Here is an 18,079-nt window from a genome sequence, read left to right as displayed (position 1 = left end):
AGGAGAGCAAGAAGACGGCGCCTGTGAAGTCTCAGAATGTAACTCCTATAGCACAAAGGTGACAAGCTGGCCTGGACAGTCCCAGAATAAGGCCAGGGTCAGAGTCATGGTCCTGCCATCACCCCGTGCGACAGTAGGCAAAGCAAGTTAAATCCCTCCCCAGGGCTCCGTTGCCCAGGAAGAAATGGACTAACTCTGAGCTGCCTTGATGCCACTTACTGAAGCTCCTTTGTATTCCTCTATTGACGAAAGCTATAACGTGCTTTAGGTGCATTTCAGTGGCAAATTCTTAAAGTGCTTGTGAGCCAAGGACGTCACAAGAGCACACTTGGTGTGCTGTACTATTAAATTGGTTTTAATTACATGTATGCATTGCTTCTTCCCTTGTTAATACCGTTTGAAAACCCCTTTGTTATATTTTCCAGAGCACAGGCCCCACTCTATTGTCTCTGCTGTCTTCTCTAAGCACAAGAGCAGTTACATCAGCGTTGTATGGGGTTCTGTCTGCCCCTCGTGCTTCTGTGACGTGTGAGCACGAGAATCTGGGTATAGGGGTTCACTTGGGCAGGTGAGGGCTCTGACACGAGCTCTCAGTATCAGTGGACCTTCAACTGTGTATAAAACGTGTGCTGTGTGTATATGTGTGTGCACTTTCTTTTTTCCCAAGAAGAGGTTCTGATGTCTGAGATGCAGGAAGACTAAAAACCTCTTCCTCAGTGTGTCTCCTCTTTGTGGTTTCGATATCTGATGAATTTCCATTCTGGATGATATCGTTGGGCACGTCTAGAAAACACCTTTCATCTGGCATCAGCTTTTCAGCAGGGGATCAGGAGAGACTTCTTTCTGCATCATTGGAATTGACTGCTTCTTTAATATAGATCTCTGTGAGGTTCCAATGGGCAGAAATACTATTTTATCTTCTCAGCCGGTTTCCACACTCCTGAATTAAGAGGCAAGACCTAATAAGATAGTTTGGTGCCTTTTCTGGATGTAGAAAGCTTAAAATCAGAATGGTAGAGGTAGAATCTATTCTGACCAGGAGAAAACCAAAGTTCACTGAGATCCCAAGTCTTGTGCAAGTTCATTCAGTACGTGTGGGGCAGATCCTGCAGTAGCTCAGCATCTCCGAACTCCAGTCTTTTAACTTTCATATTAACAAATTATTTGTCTTTGATACAATTGACTGACTGTAAGTGTTCACTGAATAGTATGTGTCAGTCTTATGCTAGAAAGCTATAAGAAAAGAATGTAAAGTCTCTGCTTCCTAAAGAATTTAAATCTTGTAGGGACACACATGACTTCAACATACTAAATAAGTTTTAAATGAGAGAATTAGTACTAAGATAATATAGTACTGAGAAATAATCATAGTCAACACAATTGAGTTCTCGCTGTATCTAGGCATCATAACAAGTGCCTTTGTGTTAGCTTTGTATTGCTACTATAACAGATTTCCACAAACTGTTGTGGCTTAAACAACACAAATGTATCATTTTACAATATTGGAGGTCAGAAGTTCAAAATGGTTCTCAGGGAGCTGAAATCAAAGTCTCAACAGGGCTGCATTCCTTTCTGGAAACTACGGAAAGAATTCATTTTCCTGTCTTTTTCATCTTCTAGAGGCCATCTGCATTTCTTAACTCCCATCTCCTGCTCCATCTTCAAAGCCAGCAACAAAGCATGTCTCTCATGCCTCTTGCCCTGCTTCCGTCACCACATCTCTCTCTGACTCTTCTCTTCTGCCTCCTTTCCCTTTCACAGACCCTTTTGATTACGTTTTGACCATCTGTTAATGAAGGACACTCTAGCTATGTTAAGGTCAGCTGACTGGCACCATTCATTCTGTTTGCAACCTTAATTCTCCCTTGTCATGTTACAGAGCATATTCACAGGCTGTCGTAATTAGGTTGTAGACATCGTGGGCAGGGGAGGTGGGGACATTATGTTCTGTCTACCATACTAGATAAACTCCCTGAATCCTTACAATAACCTCATTTAACAGCTGAGTAAACTGAGGCACAGAAAGCTGACATCACTTGCCCAAAATCACACAGCCAGTAAAGCATGTAGTCTTACTCCAGAGAATATATTCTTCACCCCCACTTTGTACAGTAATGAAAAAGGAGTTTTAGAATAGAGGGCCACGTGTGGACTGGATGGTTAAGGCAGCTTCCCTGGAAGCTTTGGGCCTAGAACAATAGGTGTGTTCCATTTATCTGTTCATCCATCCAACACTTCTGAATATCTTGTATCTATCAAGCCAAGTGTTGGGAAATCAGAAGAAAACCAGACATGATTCCTGACCTCTAGAATATTGCCATTGCCTAGAAAAACTGGCAGAGGTGTGCACAGGTAATTGCACAACAAGAAGGAAGTCCTACTGCAGAGGTCTGTCCAAGATGATAAGGCTTGTAGGAGGAACTCAACATGAGTCAACTCTGCTTGACAACTAGGTATGTGTTTAATTTTTCCCAACTGCCTTTTCAAGCATATCGCCCAGTATTTGGTTTTTAGGACTCGTCCCGAGTACTGTTGCCTCATTTGCACAAAGAAGATCCCAACCCTGGCAGGTCCTCCCTCCACTTCCAGCTATTGAACTCTACCCATTAGGCAAGACTGGGACTTCCGTGCCTGTATCTGTCTTCCTGAGTGTGCGGCTGGCCCCATTCGGAGGGGGTTCATGCTCCCCATGCCTGACAGTGCCTGGTACTTACAGGCTCCCAATGAATGTTGAGTGACTAAATGGAAGAGCACAAGACCTCTTCAGATCCCACTGAGATCTCCCTTTCTTCCAAGTTCGTGGAGGACTCATCTGGGCTCCTGCCTTCTTAGTTTATCAGCTTTGTGTTTCTTCCCATCCTGCTTTCCACTTCTAAACCTCTTCTGCAAAGACATCTTCCAAGATTTACTGGTCAGCACTCAAATACTTATTGATTCTAAGTGATTGATTTTAGACCCACTGCATAGTATTTTACTTATGAGTGACCTTGCCTGAATTGCATCTCAAGGTCCTAGAATGAAGTAAAACTCATTGGACACAAAACACATGCTGATAGGGCCACCAGCCGTGATCCAGCAGGTTGCTCACTGTCCGCTGGTGCCTTCCAGGGGTGCCGTCCAGAGGGACGGTGGGGCTTGAACCTGGTCTGGGCTCCTCTCCTCAAACTGTGAGTAATGGGGGTGCATTGCACACAGGACGTCACGCCTTGTTCTCCTTTTCACAAAGGTGCCCTCTCTTTGCTAAGATCTTTGTCCTTGGTTTCTATCCACCTAGATGCCTTTTTCTAATCCACCCGAAGATACGACATAAGTAGCAGAGGCCCAGCCTTCTGACGATTGAAAAAGCACTTCAGTGCACTTAAAATAAGCGGCAGCTACATCCTGCCACACAGAGATTATTAGAATGTAATTCTTAGAAAAGAGGGATTTCAACTGTTTTGATCAACACCGTGTTCCTGGTATGGTAGATGTTCAAAAAATACTTGTTGAATTAAGGAATAAGATGCTGCAACGAAAATAACACTTTTATTGACTTTGGCACAGTAAAATATTATTTCTCAGATCCTAGGGGTGCCTGTCGGCTTGATTCTGCCATGAGTGACACCCATTTGCAAACAAGAAAAAAGAGCAGTGCAAAAATCTGAAAAGACAACCAGTATATGAGAAAAGGAGTTATCATCAAGTTTTTCTTGAGAGCCATTTTCTCTTGTGAAAAATCAGTTATGTGCTGCTTTACCCAAAAGTCAATGTGTTAAAGTAAAGGAGTGAATATCGAGTCAAGCAGCATAGATTTCAGCCTCATTTTTGCACATGACACATGAGCTTGGGCAAACCACCTGGTCCTCTGTGCCTCAGTTTCCTTATTTGTGAATTCAGACCCTCACAATCTGCCTCTTGTTATCCACATGGATGTTGCAAGGGGCAAATAGCGTAATCCGTGTCCAAGTTCTTTGCGAGATAAAAAGCCACTGACTGCTCAGTAACGCGTGCCTCCCAGTCCAGGCCGAGCCCTGCACTCTGCCACATAGAGGGGCAAGGAGGTGGCTGCAGGGACCGGTCATCCTACTCGTGTCAGCTGCTCCCAGGACGCCTGCCTAGCCTTTGTCACCAAGAGACATCTGCATTTGCATATCTTACGATTAAAAATTAAGTAAGGTGTCCGGCAAGCCTATACTAATCACATACTATTCTTCAGATGTGTTGCTTTCTGCAGTGGATGTTGCAAGTCACATGCATATGATCCCTGGGTAATGATCCCCATCAGCCCCTGTATTTTAAAGAGACTGGGAGATGAGGACCCAGCTAGTGCTTACCGCTCCGTAGGAGCTGAGTAATCTTATAGAAGTTATGCCACCTCTCTGAACCTCCACTTTCTCATCTAGAAAAGGGGGGTAAATAGTAGCCATTCCACAAAGGGTTTTTTTATTGTTTGTTTTCCCCATAGAGAACATGAGATAAAGTAGATAACTAGCTTTGTAATTACTCTAAGGTAAGGCTGGTTTTTATTATCCAAGGTCACAGAGCTTATTAAAGGGATCCTGGGAAAGCGAGCCCCCATGGAGCCTGCTTTTCCTCTGTGACCCCCGTGACCTTGAGCAACCTGGAGAAGAGGTAATTGAACAGCAACTACCACTTCGGAAGAAACAGAATCAAAATATCGAAGCTATTGACTCACCCCGAAGGCAGTAAACAGTGCTTTGGATTCTGACCTTTTCGCATCCTGGGGCAGTCAATAACCTGGCCGCTGGATGCAGCGCCTGCCACTGATTCTGATTTGGGAGTACTTTAACCTTGAACTGAGCTCCAAGTAACCAAGGCAACAGGAAGTCCGCCTCAGCATCAGAGGAGCAGGAATCCATAAATCAAATCCCTAATGCAAACACGGTGTGCAGGTAGAGGTTTGAGGGGATAAGTGGTCTATGAGAAATTAGCTTTGAAAATGAGTGACTGGCCGTCGGTAGGCTCCAGCACAGTTTCAAAGACTTCGAAAGCAGCGTATCAATAGAGGTCAACAGGTTATAGCAGAACGTTTTCCTATAGGTTTGACTTTTTTTTTATTTCCTCTTGGCTCTGTCTTTAATTATGAACAGATGTTGGATCCACAGAGTTATTAGCATTGTTATTTCCTCCTTTAACAACGTGCCGGCCTGCAAATAGGCAAGCTGCCGTACAGTTCGTCCTGTGCTGGGGTTTGGGGATGCTCTGAACACATCTACCGAGGGTGTGTTCCGTGAAGCCCAGGTCTGAATTGGACACAGTGATGCCTTCCCAGATGAAAGGCTCGTCATCTTGAGAACTTGGTTCTGAACTGTTTCACACTCGCCTGGTCATTTGGGGACCTCTCCATGGACAGTCAGCTGCTGCCTGGACTGAAGGGGAACAAAGGCTTCCCGGGGGCAGCCTGTTCGATGCTGTCTCCCCAGAAGTCACCCGTTCCAGGCTCCCGAGACCTCTGCTGGCAGGCAGATTTTGTGGGTTACAAGTGCTGCTAGGCTAGCCTTTGTTTAAAACTTGCCCGGTATTCTCGCCCTCGTATACCGTATTTCTTGGAATGCTTCCATAACCCTTTCAAAACCCAATCATGTCTGGGAAAATGTCAGGGCTCTTTTTTTTCCTCTCAGTTTGTTTTCAAATTCATTGGAGGGCAGCTAGCACACAGTACTCTAATAGAAAACCCTAAATTATCTAGGGTTTTCAAGACAGCTAAACAGTGACAATGTGAATTATAGAGTGTTTTAAGTGTCATTTTATGACTTTTAACGTATTCTGTAACGTAAACACTTGAGTAGCAAAGTATGCCCAATAGAGGTATGATCGGATCAACTTTAATGAAATGATGTGGACTGAGACTAATTTGGATTGTGAGCATTTGCATGAAAATGGGTACAACTAAAACGACTGGAAATCAGTTTGTTCCCAAGTGAGAGTTAAATATCCACCTGCGAATCCTGTTTATGGCTCACTCTCTGAGCGTGTCATGATTTGAGCAAAGAATTACCTGCCCAGCCTGTGTCCACAGGTACGAGGTTGACGTATTAGTGAGTTTTTCCAAAGGAGCTGTCATGCAGGAGCCCTCTGACAGCTTACAGCTGCAGGTGCGTGCTGTGGAAAGTGCGCCTGCATCCACTCGATGGGACCCGCGTGGCGTGGCCCTGCACAGTGTCAGAGTGGGGGATTCTCATCAGACGCAGGCCGGTTGTGCTCACTCCACATTTGTTAGCCGCCAGCGGTTCCAGCCATCCCTCTGCCCCACTCCCCACGCTCCGATGGAGGCCTCTAGATCTTTCCCACAGCGTGTTTATTTCTCAGAGGAACCAGAGTGTTAAACATGTTTGTGATTGTAAATATATTAACGGTGAAACAGGCTAAGGAGTAAAATAATGCCCCCCTTCCTCGCCAAGTGTCCCTGTGCTTTCCTTGCTCAGAATAACCCCGTTAACTGTTTAGACGTGCCTCCTCACAGATAAGTTTGTGTGCATTTTACATTATTTATAGGTGTGTCTCGCCTCTCCCTGGCACACCTGCATATGCTAAATGCAGGCATCCTACACACATTAGCTGCACTTTCCAACTCCCGGATGGTTGTGCCTTGCAATCTCTCTATCACAGAATTTTATGTATGTGTACGTTCACTGTCAAAATGCTATGAACTATAAAATTTTTTTAAAAACCGGCCTAAATGGTACTGTTATTCTCAGCATCTGAAGCAGGAGGTTCGGAGACTGGGGAGGAGAGTCAAGGGAAGGCAGTGGGCGGGACGTAATAATGTCCGCATGGATCTTCCTCCTAAGGTGCCTGGAAAGGGGCCCTGTCCGGGTGTGGTGCTAGGGCCTTTGCATCCTCCGGGAGAAGCATGTCGTTGGCAGGCCGGGGTCGTGGACAGGTGTCAAAAGATGGACGGGTGGAACAAGATGATCCTCAGTGGAGCGTCTGGCTACTTGGAAACACCCAGCTCTGCCCCTGAGTTCTGTGCCAGTTTAGTCGGTTATCTCTCTCCCTTAACCTCTCAGAGAATCTGTTGCCCTCATCTGTAACATAAAAAAAAAATTGTCACCTCCACACTACCTGCTTCACGGGGCTGTCATTAGGCCCAAGTAAGCTGATCTCACTGTGGTAGGAAGATAAGTTACTCTGGGAGGCGACTGTATCACTCAAGTTGGCTGCGGGGAAACGGGGGGGACAAAAAAGGTCAAGGTCTACTGAGACAGAGCCCCACGTGGTGCTGCAGCTGGGGGCACATGCCTGCCAACAAAGAAAGTCTGAATAGATGACTATCTGACATGATTCCGAACCCCTGTCCCTCTGGACTTACCCTTGCATGAGTTGGAGAGTCACTTTTTTGCAGCTGGGAATGTGGAAGGGGCTCAGAAATCCTTGGCCACGTCAGGGAAGGGAACGGGCCCTTTGCTGGCTGGTTTCAGTTGGGCCTGAGGAGGCAGCGGGTTATGACAGTGCTCGTCGTACTGATAGAAGTAGTAACAATGGGAAACGCTTACTTAGCACGGATGATGGGCCAGACACTGAGTCTAAGCACTTGATGCAGAATGACTCTGGGATGCTCCCAGCCACCCCCCTGAGAGTGTTCCATCCCCTTTGTACGGTTAAGGAAGCTTAGAGCTTGGAGAAGTTAAGTAACTTGCTCGTGGTCACACAGCTGGCAAGTACAAAATCCTGGATTCGAGCCCAGGAAGCTAGGTTCCAGAACAGCTCTTACGATTTGTCATATAGTAAATTTCCAGGCCCTTCCAGAGGCACCTCACGAGAGCCTTCCCAGGCCTTTCAGCATCATAAAGATATGACTTATGGTGCTTGTCGTGACCAGACACTCCAAGGCCCCCGAGTCAGTTCTCTCTCACTCGGCCCGGTGACTGTCATTCCACTCCCGTCCCCACAATGCATCTTCAGCCTCCAGCAGGCTGCCTCTCACCTGGACCATCTTCATTTCTCCATCTGTGACACCATACGCATCTCCCTCTTCCTTGCTGCTCTAGTGTGAACTCTGGAAAGCAGTTCCTTACGTTCTCCCGCACAAATCCCTACCTCCTTAGAACTCCCCAAGCACCTATGACACATAAGCCTATACTTGTTGCCCAACTTTCTCTTCTCATTGAGTCTTGTCCCCGCAGCTGGAGAGAGGACTCCCCTCACAAGGGGAGGGAACACAGCACACAGCACAACCTCCACAGAGACGGCCTTTTTAATCCTGAGAAAGCAAAGCGTGCCTGATGGGGGATTATGCTGCTTCATTAGGCCTGTGCCCCGACCCCACTTCCAGGCAGCCAACCTGGAATGAATCCCCACTGACCTCAGCCACAAAGCCAAAACCAGTCATGCTGCTAATTTTTTTTTTCTTTGAACATTCTCACATGTTATTCTTGTACCAGAAGGAGGTCAGATCATTTGACAATTTCCTCAGATCACTTTCAGCTTTTATGTTGTCTGTCTTCCTGCTCCTTCAAAGTAACTGCAGGCTTTGGGATTTTTTTCTTTTTTTTAGGGATGGCAAGTCCCCACTTAAAAGTGGACCAGACGGCAACGCATGGTAAGAACGAGGGCTCCGCGTCCACCATGATGACCAGGAAGAAGCCAGCTGCGGTCGATGGTGTTGCGATCCCACCCACCCCGGTGTTATCTCTCCTTGCTGCATCTGCAGCGACCTCGGATGCAGGTGAGCACTTTTCAGACGCCAGTGAAGGTGGGCATAGAGAAGACCTCTGGGGAATGTGTTGTTTGTTGAATACAGGTAAGAGTTCTCTGTTTAGCCAACCTCCTGTAGACACGGAGCATGTGAGCTGTTTCAGCACTACATTTTTCAAGTGGGCGGAGGTCTCAGAAAGAAGGAGGCCAGCTTGACACCTGGAGGCAAAGTCTTCTGGAAGAAGCGATCCAGTCTATTCTGACACATGTTCAGTAGCAGCAACTAAACGATAACAGTATCAATTGCTCTTTGTCCAGCTTCAGTAATGACACACCTCTGCATCCAGGGTCTTATATATGTTATCTCATGTAACTCATTTAAAATACTGTGAAATACATACATGTGCCTTCATTTCAGAACAGAAAGCTAAGAGTAAGGAGCTTTCTCCAGGAACCTGTGGATAGTCAGGATTCCAACCCAGGTCCTCTACGCCTGACCTCTGCATTTTACAGCCTCGCTGGCTCCCCGGAATGAGGGGGCAGTCATCGCGGGTTCCAGAGCCCTTGATTCATTCCTCCCTCATGCTGTCGTGAGTCCTTCAGCAGTCACCAGACCCTTCCTGGGCGTTGAAAAAATACAAACTTCTTACTCAGACACCCCAGATGCTCTGCCTTCCTCTGCTTCCCACGTAATCTCTCACCCATCGCTGCACCAGCCCCCCTCTCATCCCGGGATCACACTCATCCCAACTACCAGCAAGGTCGGCCTTGGACTTGGCTTAATACCTGCCTTTGAGGACAGGCTTACTCAATTTCTATTTACATCCCACACGTCTTAAAGGCCCTGGCAAGAATTGTCTTCTCCTTGACCTCTTTCCTCCCTCACAACAGAGTTGTACTTACCTGGGAGGTAGAATCCATGATTTAGGTGCTTGCTGTCTTCGTGGCACACAGAATAATGGCCCGCTTCATAGACACTTGTTGAATTAATGCATTGGTCAATGTCAAGCATATTGCAATATTTAGAAATGCCTATTATGATTAGAAGTCCAAGAAGGGACTCATTATTGATATTCACTCCAAATTCATTTTATAGTTCAGAGGTTGCTTGTTTTCAAGCAGAAAACTCAACTTGTCCACATACCTACCTTCTTCATAGAAATTATTGGCAATTAGAAAAAGAGCCTAATTGATAGAACAGAAAAAATATTTGGAAGGACACTGCCTAAAGTGAGCTCAGCAAAATATCAGTAGGTGTTTGGTGATAAAAGGTATTTTCACAGTTAAATGGACGTAGGGAAGGCTGTGTTACACCCGATTTCTTCTGCAGAGCTGTTCAGAGCCTCTCATTGACCAGTGTTCATTTTGAAGTTTCAGGAGGGAGAGACACTGAATTTGGGAATTTTACAGTCTTATCTGACCACAAACCCCATTTAGCTCTTAATGTCTCTGTGGAGATGGTGGTCTCTCCAGCCATTTGGGAAATCTTGCTCTGAAGGCACAGGATCATCTCTCAGCTGTGATCCTAAATCTTCACGTGCTAGATGTGAAATGAAGAGTTTTTGGTGGAAATGTCAGGTAAATAATGCCAGCGATGAGTGCAAGAAGTGGTCAGAGGAGGGCAAGTCCCGGAGGAGTGGGGAACAAGCTGCCCCCGAGACGAGCCGGATCCGCAGCCCCTGGTGGGAGGGTGTGCAGGCAGACGGAGCAGTGAGCAGTGCGGCGGAGCCCTGCAAGTGGGAGCTGGTGTCATGCCTGGAAATCAGAGGAGTCATCGCTCAGCTGGGGCAAATGATTCAGGCCTCCATCTGCACTACCCACCCAGAAAATTGCTTATTCGACCTTGTCAGTTAATCTCCGGAGACTTCCCTTTATGGATTTAGAAACTAGCCTGATGTTGCTGCCTTTGCTTGCCAAGCACAGATATTTCCCAGGGGCAAAGGACAGGTAGGTGGTCCCCTGGTTTCTCCTCCCCGAGCCCTTTCTGTTCAGTGTGACAGAAAGCATTCTTGGGAGCCCAGCCTTCCACAGACTCACCTCCTCTATTTGCATTCAGTGATTTACAAATATGCCAAATGGGTATAGAAACAGGTGGGTATTAAAGCTTTAAACCTGCCCATCTGGCAATCAGAGCTGAGACGAAGCTCTCCTGTCTCAGAATGCAGGAATGGGCTGTTTATTTCGGGCAGTGCTAAATGGAGACCCTCATGAGAATTTCACAGATTTGATCCATTTCTGGGTTTCAGGCCACTGAGTAGAATTTTTTTGGTTGTGGGCAGGGGGGGCAGGAACAAGCCAGAGATCAACCCCAGGTGCTGGAGGCCAGACCTCCTGAGACTCTGCTCCCCCACATACACACCGCTTCTCACGCACCAGAGAGGGTTTGTTAGGGTCCCAATCTCTGAATCTCTGCAGTTTGCAATTGCATGAGATCATGCAGTTGGGCTGGAACCCAATTTCTTGATTTACCACCTGCTTTCCAGTGGAATCTCACTTCTGTCATAGGCCCAACGTTAGCAAAGCCAGGTTGCTTTCTCCCTAACTAAGGATTCCTGATTCTTTTAGCGAACAGTGAGTGGAAGCCATAATTTCATGGGGTGGATAGCCTTGACAATGTCAAGCATACAGTAATCGGGTGATAACACTTCGTTTCTGGATTTGATTTCATTCAGTTGGGTGCTTGTGTATTAGTCATATACATTTCTGAGGAGACAACTCACTTGTTTTTTGGTTTTTTAGAGTCCCCTTACTCATCTTTCACTATGAGCAAGGTAATTTAGAATTACTTCTGGCTGGATCCAGAAATGAACTGATTTTCAACAGGTCTTCGTTCTACAGAGTGGTGTTGAAGACCCAGATACGTGCAAAGGGAAATAAAGGAAAGAACAGTAAAACTAACTGGTTTATAAAGCAAAAGTAACTCCAGAAATCATTACTGAAATTAAACATTACTGACATAATAGGATTAATTAGCAATTGCTTTCATTTAAAAATAATGGATGTTAAAGTTTCTGGGGCAGTGCTGACAACTAGTAGGGGCTCAGGCAATCGTCGCTGAGCGGAATGAGTGACGGCGAGTCAGCAGCCCCTCGCCGATACAGCACCCTGGTGGCGGGGGCCTCTGGGGAAAACCTGCTCGGCCCTGGAACTGCTTAACAATCAAATGGGAAACATTTGACAGACATGAGGTAGGCTGCCGGCAAATACTTGCCAGGTAATAAGTCAGTCTGTGGTCCCACCAGTACTTTTTCAAGCAGGTGATCTTTGGGAAAGGAAAGAAAAGGGGCATTTTTCCATTTTATTTTGTAAACGTTATAATGTAGGAGAAATGAAGGTGGGTCAGAGGTTTAAAAATGTCTTTTCTAGCTCAAGTGTGTGTGTGTGTGCGCACACGTGCGTGTGTTCATGTTTTGTTTAAGGCAATGTTTTTGCTTCTCCGAGTCTGGGAGGCATGCTGATTATGAAGTTAATTGATCCGGAGGAGGAGGCAGAAGAGGAGTTGAGGAGAGGGTGGCCAGACTGGGAACATGTCAGTCTGTGAGCTACTGGGAGGCAGGGATGGCGGTGGCCGCCATTGGTCTCAAGCAGGTCAGCCTTTGCGATCAAACTGCTCAATAGCAATTGATCAGCCGCGGTCCCCTGGCGCAGGAAAGGAGGCCTGATTCAAGGGAGCAGGGCATCATTATTAGGAGTAATTAGGACTAATGCAGTAAAAGCTTCAATAAAGTTTATCCAAAGTGCTGCATAATTTGAAGTAACTTCTATTGCACCGTCCCAGTCATAATTTACTCACTGTATCAGATAATGAGATAAACCTGAATGAGTCAGGCTAACTTTCCTGATCTGCCTATTGCACTAACTTCTCAGGGAGGTCATGCCACGTGTAGAGAGCTCGCGATTTTCCTACGGAAACATGCCCCCACCTGTGTACTTAAGAGGAGACTGTATTATTAAGTAAATTAGAAATTTTATAGGCACTCAGTCAAATACCAAGGAAACAAAGTCTGTGCATCTGCACCTGATGGAGAAACAAGCAGATGTATATCCCTCCTCTCCTGCTCCCCTCCCCTTTCTCTCTCTCTCTCTCTCTTTCTCCCTCTCTCTCTCTCTCTCTCTCTTTCTCTCTCTCTCTCTCTCACACACACACACACACACAAACTGGTAGTCTCACATCTTAAATCCAAGGAGAAAAAAAAGACGTGTATCGGGGTTGCGATCACCAAATCTCAACTGGACCCAAGGTGTAGCCCAGTTCGAGATCACAGAGGGAAGCGGAGAGAATGGGGCACTTAGTTCGTATCTGCTTTGCATCGAGGCTAATCCATTGCTCTCTCAGACTGTAGGATCCGCCTTATTTAAAACCGCCAGAGCCTATGAGTAAGTGAAACTATTTAATTTCACAAGTCTATTAAATTTTTAGACATTTTGCTTCTGAAAGCAGAGACTATATTAGGTAAACCATTTCATTGTTAACCAAACTATCAGCCCAGTCAGAACTGACTGATGTCTATAATCAAGATGCAAAACTTTAAGCTTGAAAAATTACTTTTACAAATAAAAGAATGGATCCTTAATTCTAACGGAATCAGAATGAAATCCAGTAGTGTAGTCGCTGAAGCCAAATGACTGTGAAAACTGCTTCTAAGTCCCAAATGTGTAAATGTCTGATTTTTCTCTTAACCAACTGCCATTTATGGAGAGTCCCAGAATAACGAAATAATATCCTGGTGCAAAAAGCAAGAGACAGGAATTTAAGAACTGTAAAATTATTTATTTCACTTGCTTCTCACCCTATGTGCAAACATGAAGTGAAAGTCCTAACCAAAATAATAGGTCCCTTTGGCCAAAAGTCTGGTCTTCCAAAAGAACCAAAACAGAGCAAGTAATTGTTCAAGTTAACAGGACTTGGAGCATCCAAGGCCCACAAGTATACAAATTGAAGAAGTCTTCAAATTGTAAAATAAACTCCTGCACGCCCAGACTAATCATTTAAAATATACAGTAAGAACCCTGGAAAAATCTAGAGAAAATAAAGCTTTATTTTAGGAACAAATCATTCATTCACGTGGTCTGAAAAGTGCTGCTAATGGACCCCTGTGGAAGCAGCACGGAATGAGCTGAGAGCCTGGGGAGTCCGCGGGATGCAAGGCTGCGGGGAGGACCCCCTCCCCCATCTCTGAGCCATGAGCAGACCCAGCAGGTTGGAAGCTTCTGCACTTCCCTAAAAACCCCATCAGAACAAGGGCTCTCTGAAAAACCTCCAAAAATATGTTTTAACTTTGCCCAAAAAGGATGAAATAAGCTCTTTTTGACTTAACCTGGGCATCCTGGAGCAGCTGAGCTGTTCCCATGACTGAGGCCATAAACATTCAGAGAAGCACCAGACCTCTGCAGAATCTGGCTTCCTGCCTTCTGAGCCATCCCCATCTCCGTGGAAATGTCCACCAGCACCGCACTTCTCTGGAATCTTCTCGGTCAGAGTGTAATTTTCAAAAACAATAAATTCATGCCAAAGATTCACACCACTCTTTGATGAGGAAACCAGTGTGGTGGTAGAGCTGGTCCAGAGAAGAATTGGAGGAACAGGGCATTATGGGAGTGTGGGCATTGGAGAAAGACCATCAAGCAACATCACTCAGGTAGTGTCCTAATGGGGGATAAACCCATCACCTCTGGGGTTATCTTTTCTACTGGACAGAAATCATATGTATCTTTTCTGGGCAAAAAGCTGCAAGTTATCATATTAGTAGGCACAGTCTGGGCCTTTTAATCACTAGTGGGTAGCAAGTCCAAAAAAGGTGTATTTCCCCAGATAGTTAATAATCACTGGGCAGGCCCATAAAATTTCGCCTTGTTTCTAAGTCTTGGCTCATTTTTTCCTTAACACCACATGCAAGCCATGCAATGCTCTTCTCAACTGCATGTGCTCTTGCTTCCAACGGCCTGTGTTAGAATCTCAGGGCTGCACCTACCAGCTGAGCAATCTCAGACCTCAGTGAAAATGGGGGAAAGCATACCACCTAGTGTAGGGGTTGTGGGCAGGAACGAATGATCTTGGCAGCGTACCTGGCACATTGGAAGAGTTCAGCACATGAGTGATGCTGGTGCTATTAGTATTGTTATCACTATTCTGGCTTTCCACCCTGGAATGTTTCTCTCTCCCTCACCTGCCCCTCAAGCCATCTGGGTGGCTAATTCATGAGTATTCTGTAAGACTCAGCATCGCTGCCTTCAACTCTAAGAAGCATTCCCTTTACAACCACTTGGAGAACGAGCCCATGGCCAATTTGGATACCACATCCCTGTGCTCCATGGCTCCCTGTAAGCCCATGGACCATTGATCTCCACATTTAATGGTCTCTGTGCTCATGCCTGCATCCCACGCTGGACTAACCACTCCCCTATTGTCAGTACCTCGCACTGAGGTGGACAAACAATAAACAAGTATTGAATATTAGTCCAAGAGGGTTGAACAAGGGTTTCCTGTACAGAGCCACCTGGTACATGAAAAAGCATACTCTAGCATTATATTCTTCAGAGTTGAGAAGCAGTGATGGGCCTTTATTTTCCGTATCAGTGCCCGAAATAGCAGACCATCCTGAGAATGTTCAGCCAGGAGAGCAACCTGAGAGGGGCTGCTGGGGCCCCCAGAATTCTTTGTTCAGTGATGGCAGACCAGCTCCTGGCTAATCCACCAGGATATCCTGGGGGGAGATTTGTGTCAAGTTCAAGAGTCAGCCTATAGTATGATATGTGCAGTACATGAGTATGTGTTTATTCAGAGGAGGAGGATCTCGTGTCTGTCTCCACATGAAAGTTCTGCGGGATTTTCTGGATGAGCCGCTCGGTAGAAAGCTGGACAAGGGCCCAGGCTGTACTTTAACTGTCACATGTGGTGGTCTTGTGGCCAGAGTATTGGTTTCTGAGGGCAGGGACCACCTCTTATTTAGGTGTTTTTAGGTGTTTGTCTCATTCAGTGAAGCCAAGTGTCACATAAACCCCCAGAACCCTGGGCTACGTGGGTTGACAATAAGAGAAACAGAAGGCAGGAGCATCACCGTCAAACAGCACATAATCACGTTTGGGTGTCCAGCACCTCGCACAGCGTGGGTGCCTCGTAGAAACTTAATATACGCGTCTGGACCTGATTGAACTAATTTCCTTTTCTCTCCAGAGCTGAGATTGTAGAGAAGACAAAAGGTTTAATGACAGGTTGGAAAGTCTGTGTCTGTAAGAAGTTTAACTCAATTTATCTTCTCAAAATGCTTCCTACAGATTACGCTCCCAACCTCCTCTTGCCACAGTCAGACCCTCTTAAAAATAGAGTAATGGTAATAATACATTTTATCTCCTTCCCAGCGATAGTATCGCTCACACCTCCATTGAAGCCCAGTGGGAGGTTTGGCTGTGAGGCCCTGGCGCAGGGGGAGTCAGGTGCGATTATTGTAATGAGGGCTCCACGCCGCTGGGCGAGATGCAGGAAAGAAAACCTCCCATACGTGAAGCGATTTCTATTAAGATACTCATTTTAGATCCAATATTCTTTGTAAAAGGGAAAGAATGAAAGGAGGCTCATCCAGAGGCAGATTTTATGCAGCCCAGAACGAAAGGGCTGAAATATTTTATGATCGGCTTGGAGATAGTGCCACGCCTGCCTTATTCACTGGCCCTCTCCATTTCCAGAAGTCTAATTAGATTGTTGGTTTAATGGTGGCAAGATAATTTAGTGGTGACCGAAAGCAAGTGTGTTAATGAGAAGGGGGAGGGGAGGACAGTGCTTCACGTTTCCTGTAATTAATGGAGAGTTTTTGAAAAAACTTCGTGGTTCCCGTGAAGTTGGCACAACGAGCCCAGCCGTTGAGAAGTGGGGCAAGGTCTTTCCTGCTCGGTGCTGCGGAAATGGCCTCAGGCAGCGTGGGAGAACTGTGTAATGACTGTCGTTAAGAATGATCTTTAGTGGTCTGGGCAGGCAGGAGTCAGTCTGAAAGAGGGGAAAGAGAGAAAGAGGGACGGAGAGAGAGGAGGCAGTGGGAGAGAATGGAGTAGGGATTGTAGACCGAGGTGACAAAGAGGTACAGCCCTCACCCATAGGCCCTCTCTGTTCTACCCCTGGGGGGCCCTGGAAGGACACCAGAGTGTCCTCCTAGGGCGCCTCCTCCTGCCGCTTAGACTGGAATCGACCAGACTGGGCTAGAACAGACCAGAAGGGGCCTCTGCCAACCGCTTCCTCTTGCCGATGAGGAAATGGAGCCCAGAAAGTAGAAATAAATTAGAATGTGTTACCTGACTAGGAATTAGGTGACCTGGGCTCCTTCTGGCTACCACGCAAATGCACAGTGGAAACTGGATTTGGAATTCAGAGATCAGGGTTACTGTAGCCTGCAGGAATTACTAACTCATTCCCGCAGGTGAGTCGCTGGGCCTGACGGGGACTTCGGAGTCTGTTTCCTCATCAGGGAAATGGGAAAAATAATGTCCGCCTTTGAGGCAGCAGTGAGGCAGAAATGAAATAGCAGATCAAAACACCAGTGACATTCAAAGCGATATATCACTTTTATGACCCATGTCCTGTACTGATTTAATCATGTTAAATCATAATTTAGTCATGTTGTGACTCAGCTCATAACACCCATTAATTATCATTAGAAGTTTTGTCCTTACTTCACCCTCCAAAAACCCTTATCTGAGGGCACAAAGCCCCCCTTCCAGTGAGGGCATTAACTGCCATATGAAGCTCACCTTACAGGAACTTCTGTAAGTCTTTGTTGCAAAACGTCACATGTTTTCGAGCACCTGTCACGTTGACACATGGAAATACAAGTCTGGACCCGCCCTGGGGCAACTTCCACACCATTTGGAAAGACCTGACTCCAAAACTTGGGATGACCGAGTAGTATTTCATAAATGAGCACATCGAACAATCTCAGATACTAACAGAGCTCTAATTTAGTGATTGACGGGTCAGGGATTTCCAGCTGAGGGGAGCTAAGGGGGTTCGGAAGATAGTAGAGGATTCGGAAGAAGAAGAGCTGAGGCGGCCTCCTGAGGATGAGCGGCCTTCACTGTGCAGACAGCGCAGGAGGGACACGTTTACGACATGTCCAAGTTAGGCATGTACGTGCAAATCACAGACGAGGCCGGAAGGGAGGTTGGGGTCAGAAGGTGGCATCCCCAAATCCGCGAGTGAGGCGTGGTGGCCATTCTGAAGGGCAGTGGCAGCCGTGGGCCCATAGCCGTCTGCAGTCGTATTTTGATTGGTCTACGGAAGGTTATGCCTTTCTTAAAAAATTAACTAGCAGCTTGAAAACTTTAGAAGGTTTATATAATAATCAGGATTTCTGGTGGTTTGAAACCCAAACTATCTGACAACTTTGGGCTCAGATTTCTACCTGCCAGTGATTGACTGTTACAGAATAACATTTGTCCATTAGACATGGGCCAT

At 46.2% G+C, this 18,079-nt stretch overlaps 1 protein-coding gene across 4 annotated transcripts in view; it reads left to right on the top strand.

Annotated features, from left to right (window-relative positions):
• SETBP1 (SET binding protein 1) overlaps positions 1–18,079 on the top strand; it is a 350,054-nt gene that overhangs the window by 314,055 nt on the left and 17,920 nt on the right. For all 4 annotated transcript variants that reach the window (XM_036009099.1, XM_028525004.2, XM_036009101.1 and 1 more), the window contains one exon: positions 8,498–8,668. In XM_036009099.1, coding sequence (XP_035864992.1) covers positions 8,498–8,668 — 171 coding nt within the window. The remainder of the gene's footprint in view (positions 1–8,497; positions 8,669–18,079) is intronic.

This window comes from Phyllostomus discolor, chromosome 9, assembly GCF_004126475.2.
Source record: "Phyllostomus discolor isolate MPI-MPIP mPhyDis1 chromosome 9, mPhyDis1.pri.v3, whole genome shotgun sequence".
NCBI classification, from domain to species: Eukaryota; Metazoa; Chordata; class Mammalia; order Chiroptera; family Phyllostomidae; genus Phyllostomus; species Phyllostomus discolor.
Note: the sequence above shows the minus strand (reverse complement) of the source record. Positions and strands in the feature narration are given on the sequence as shown.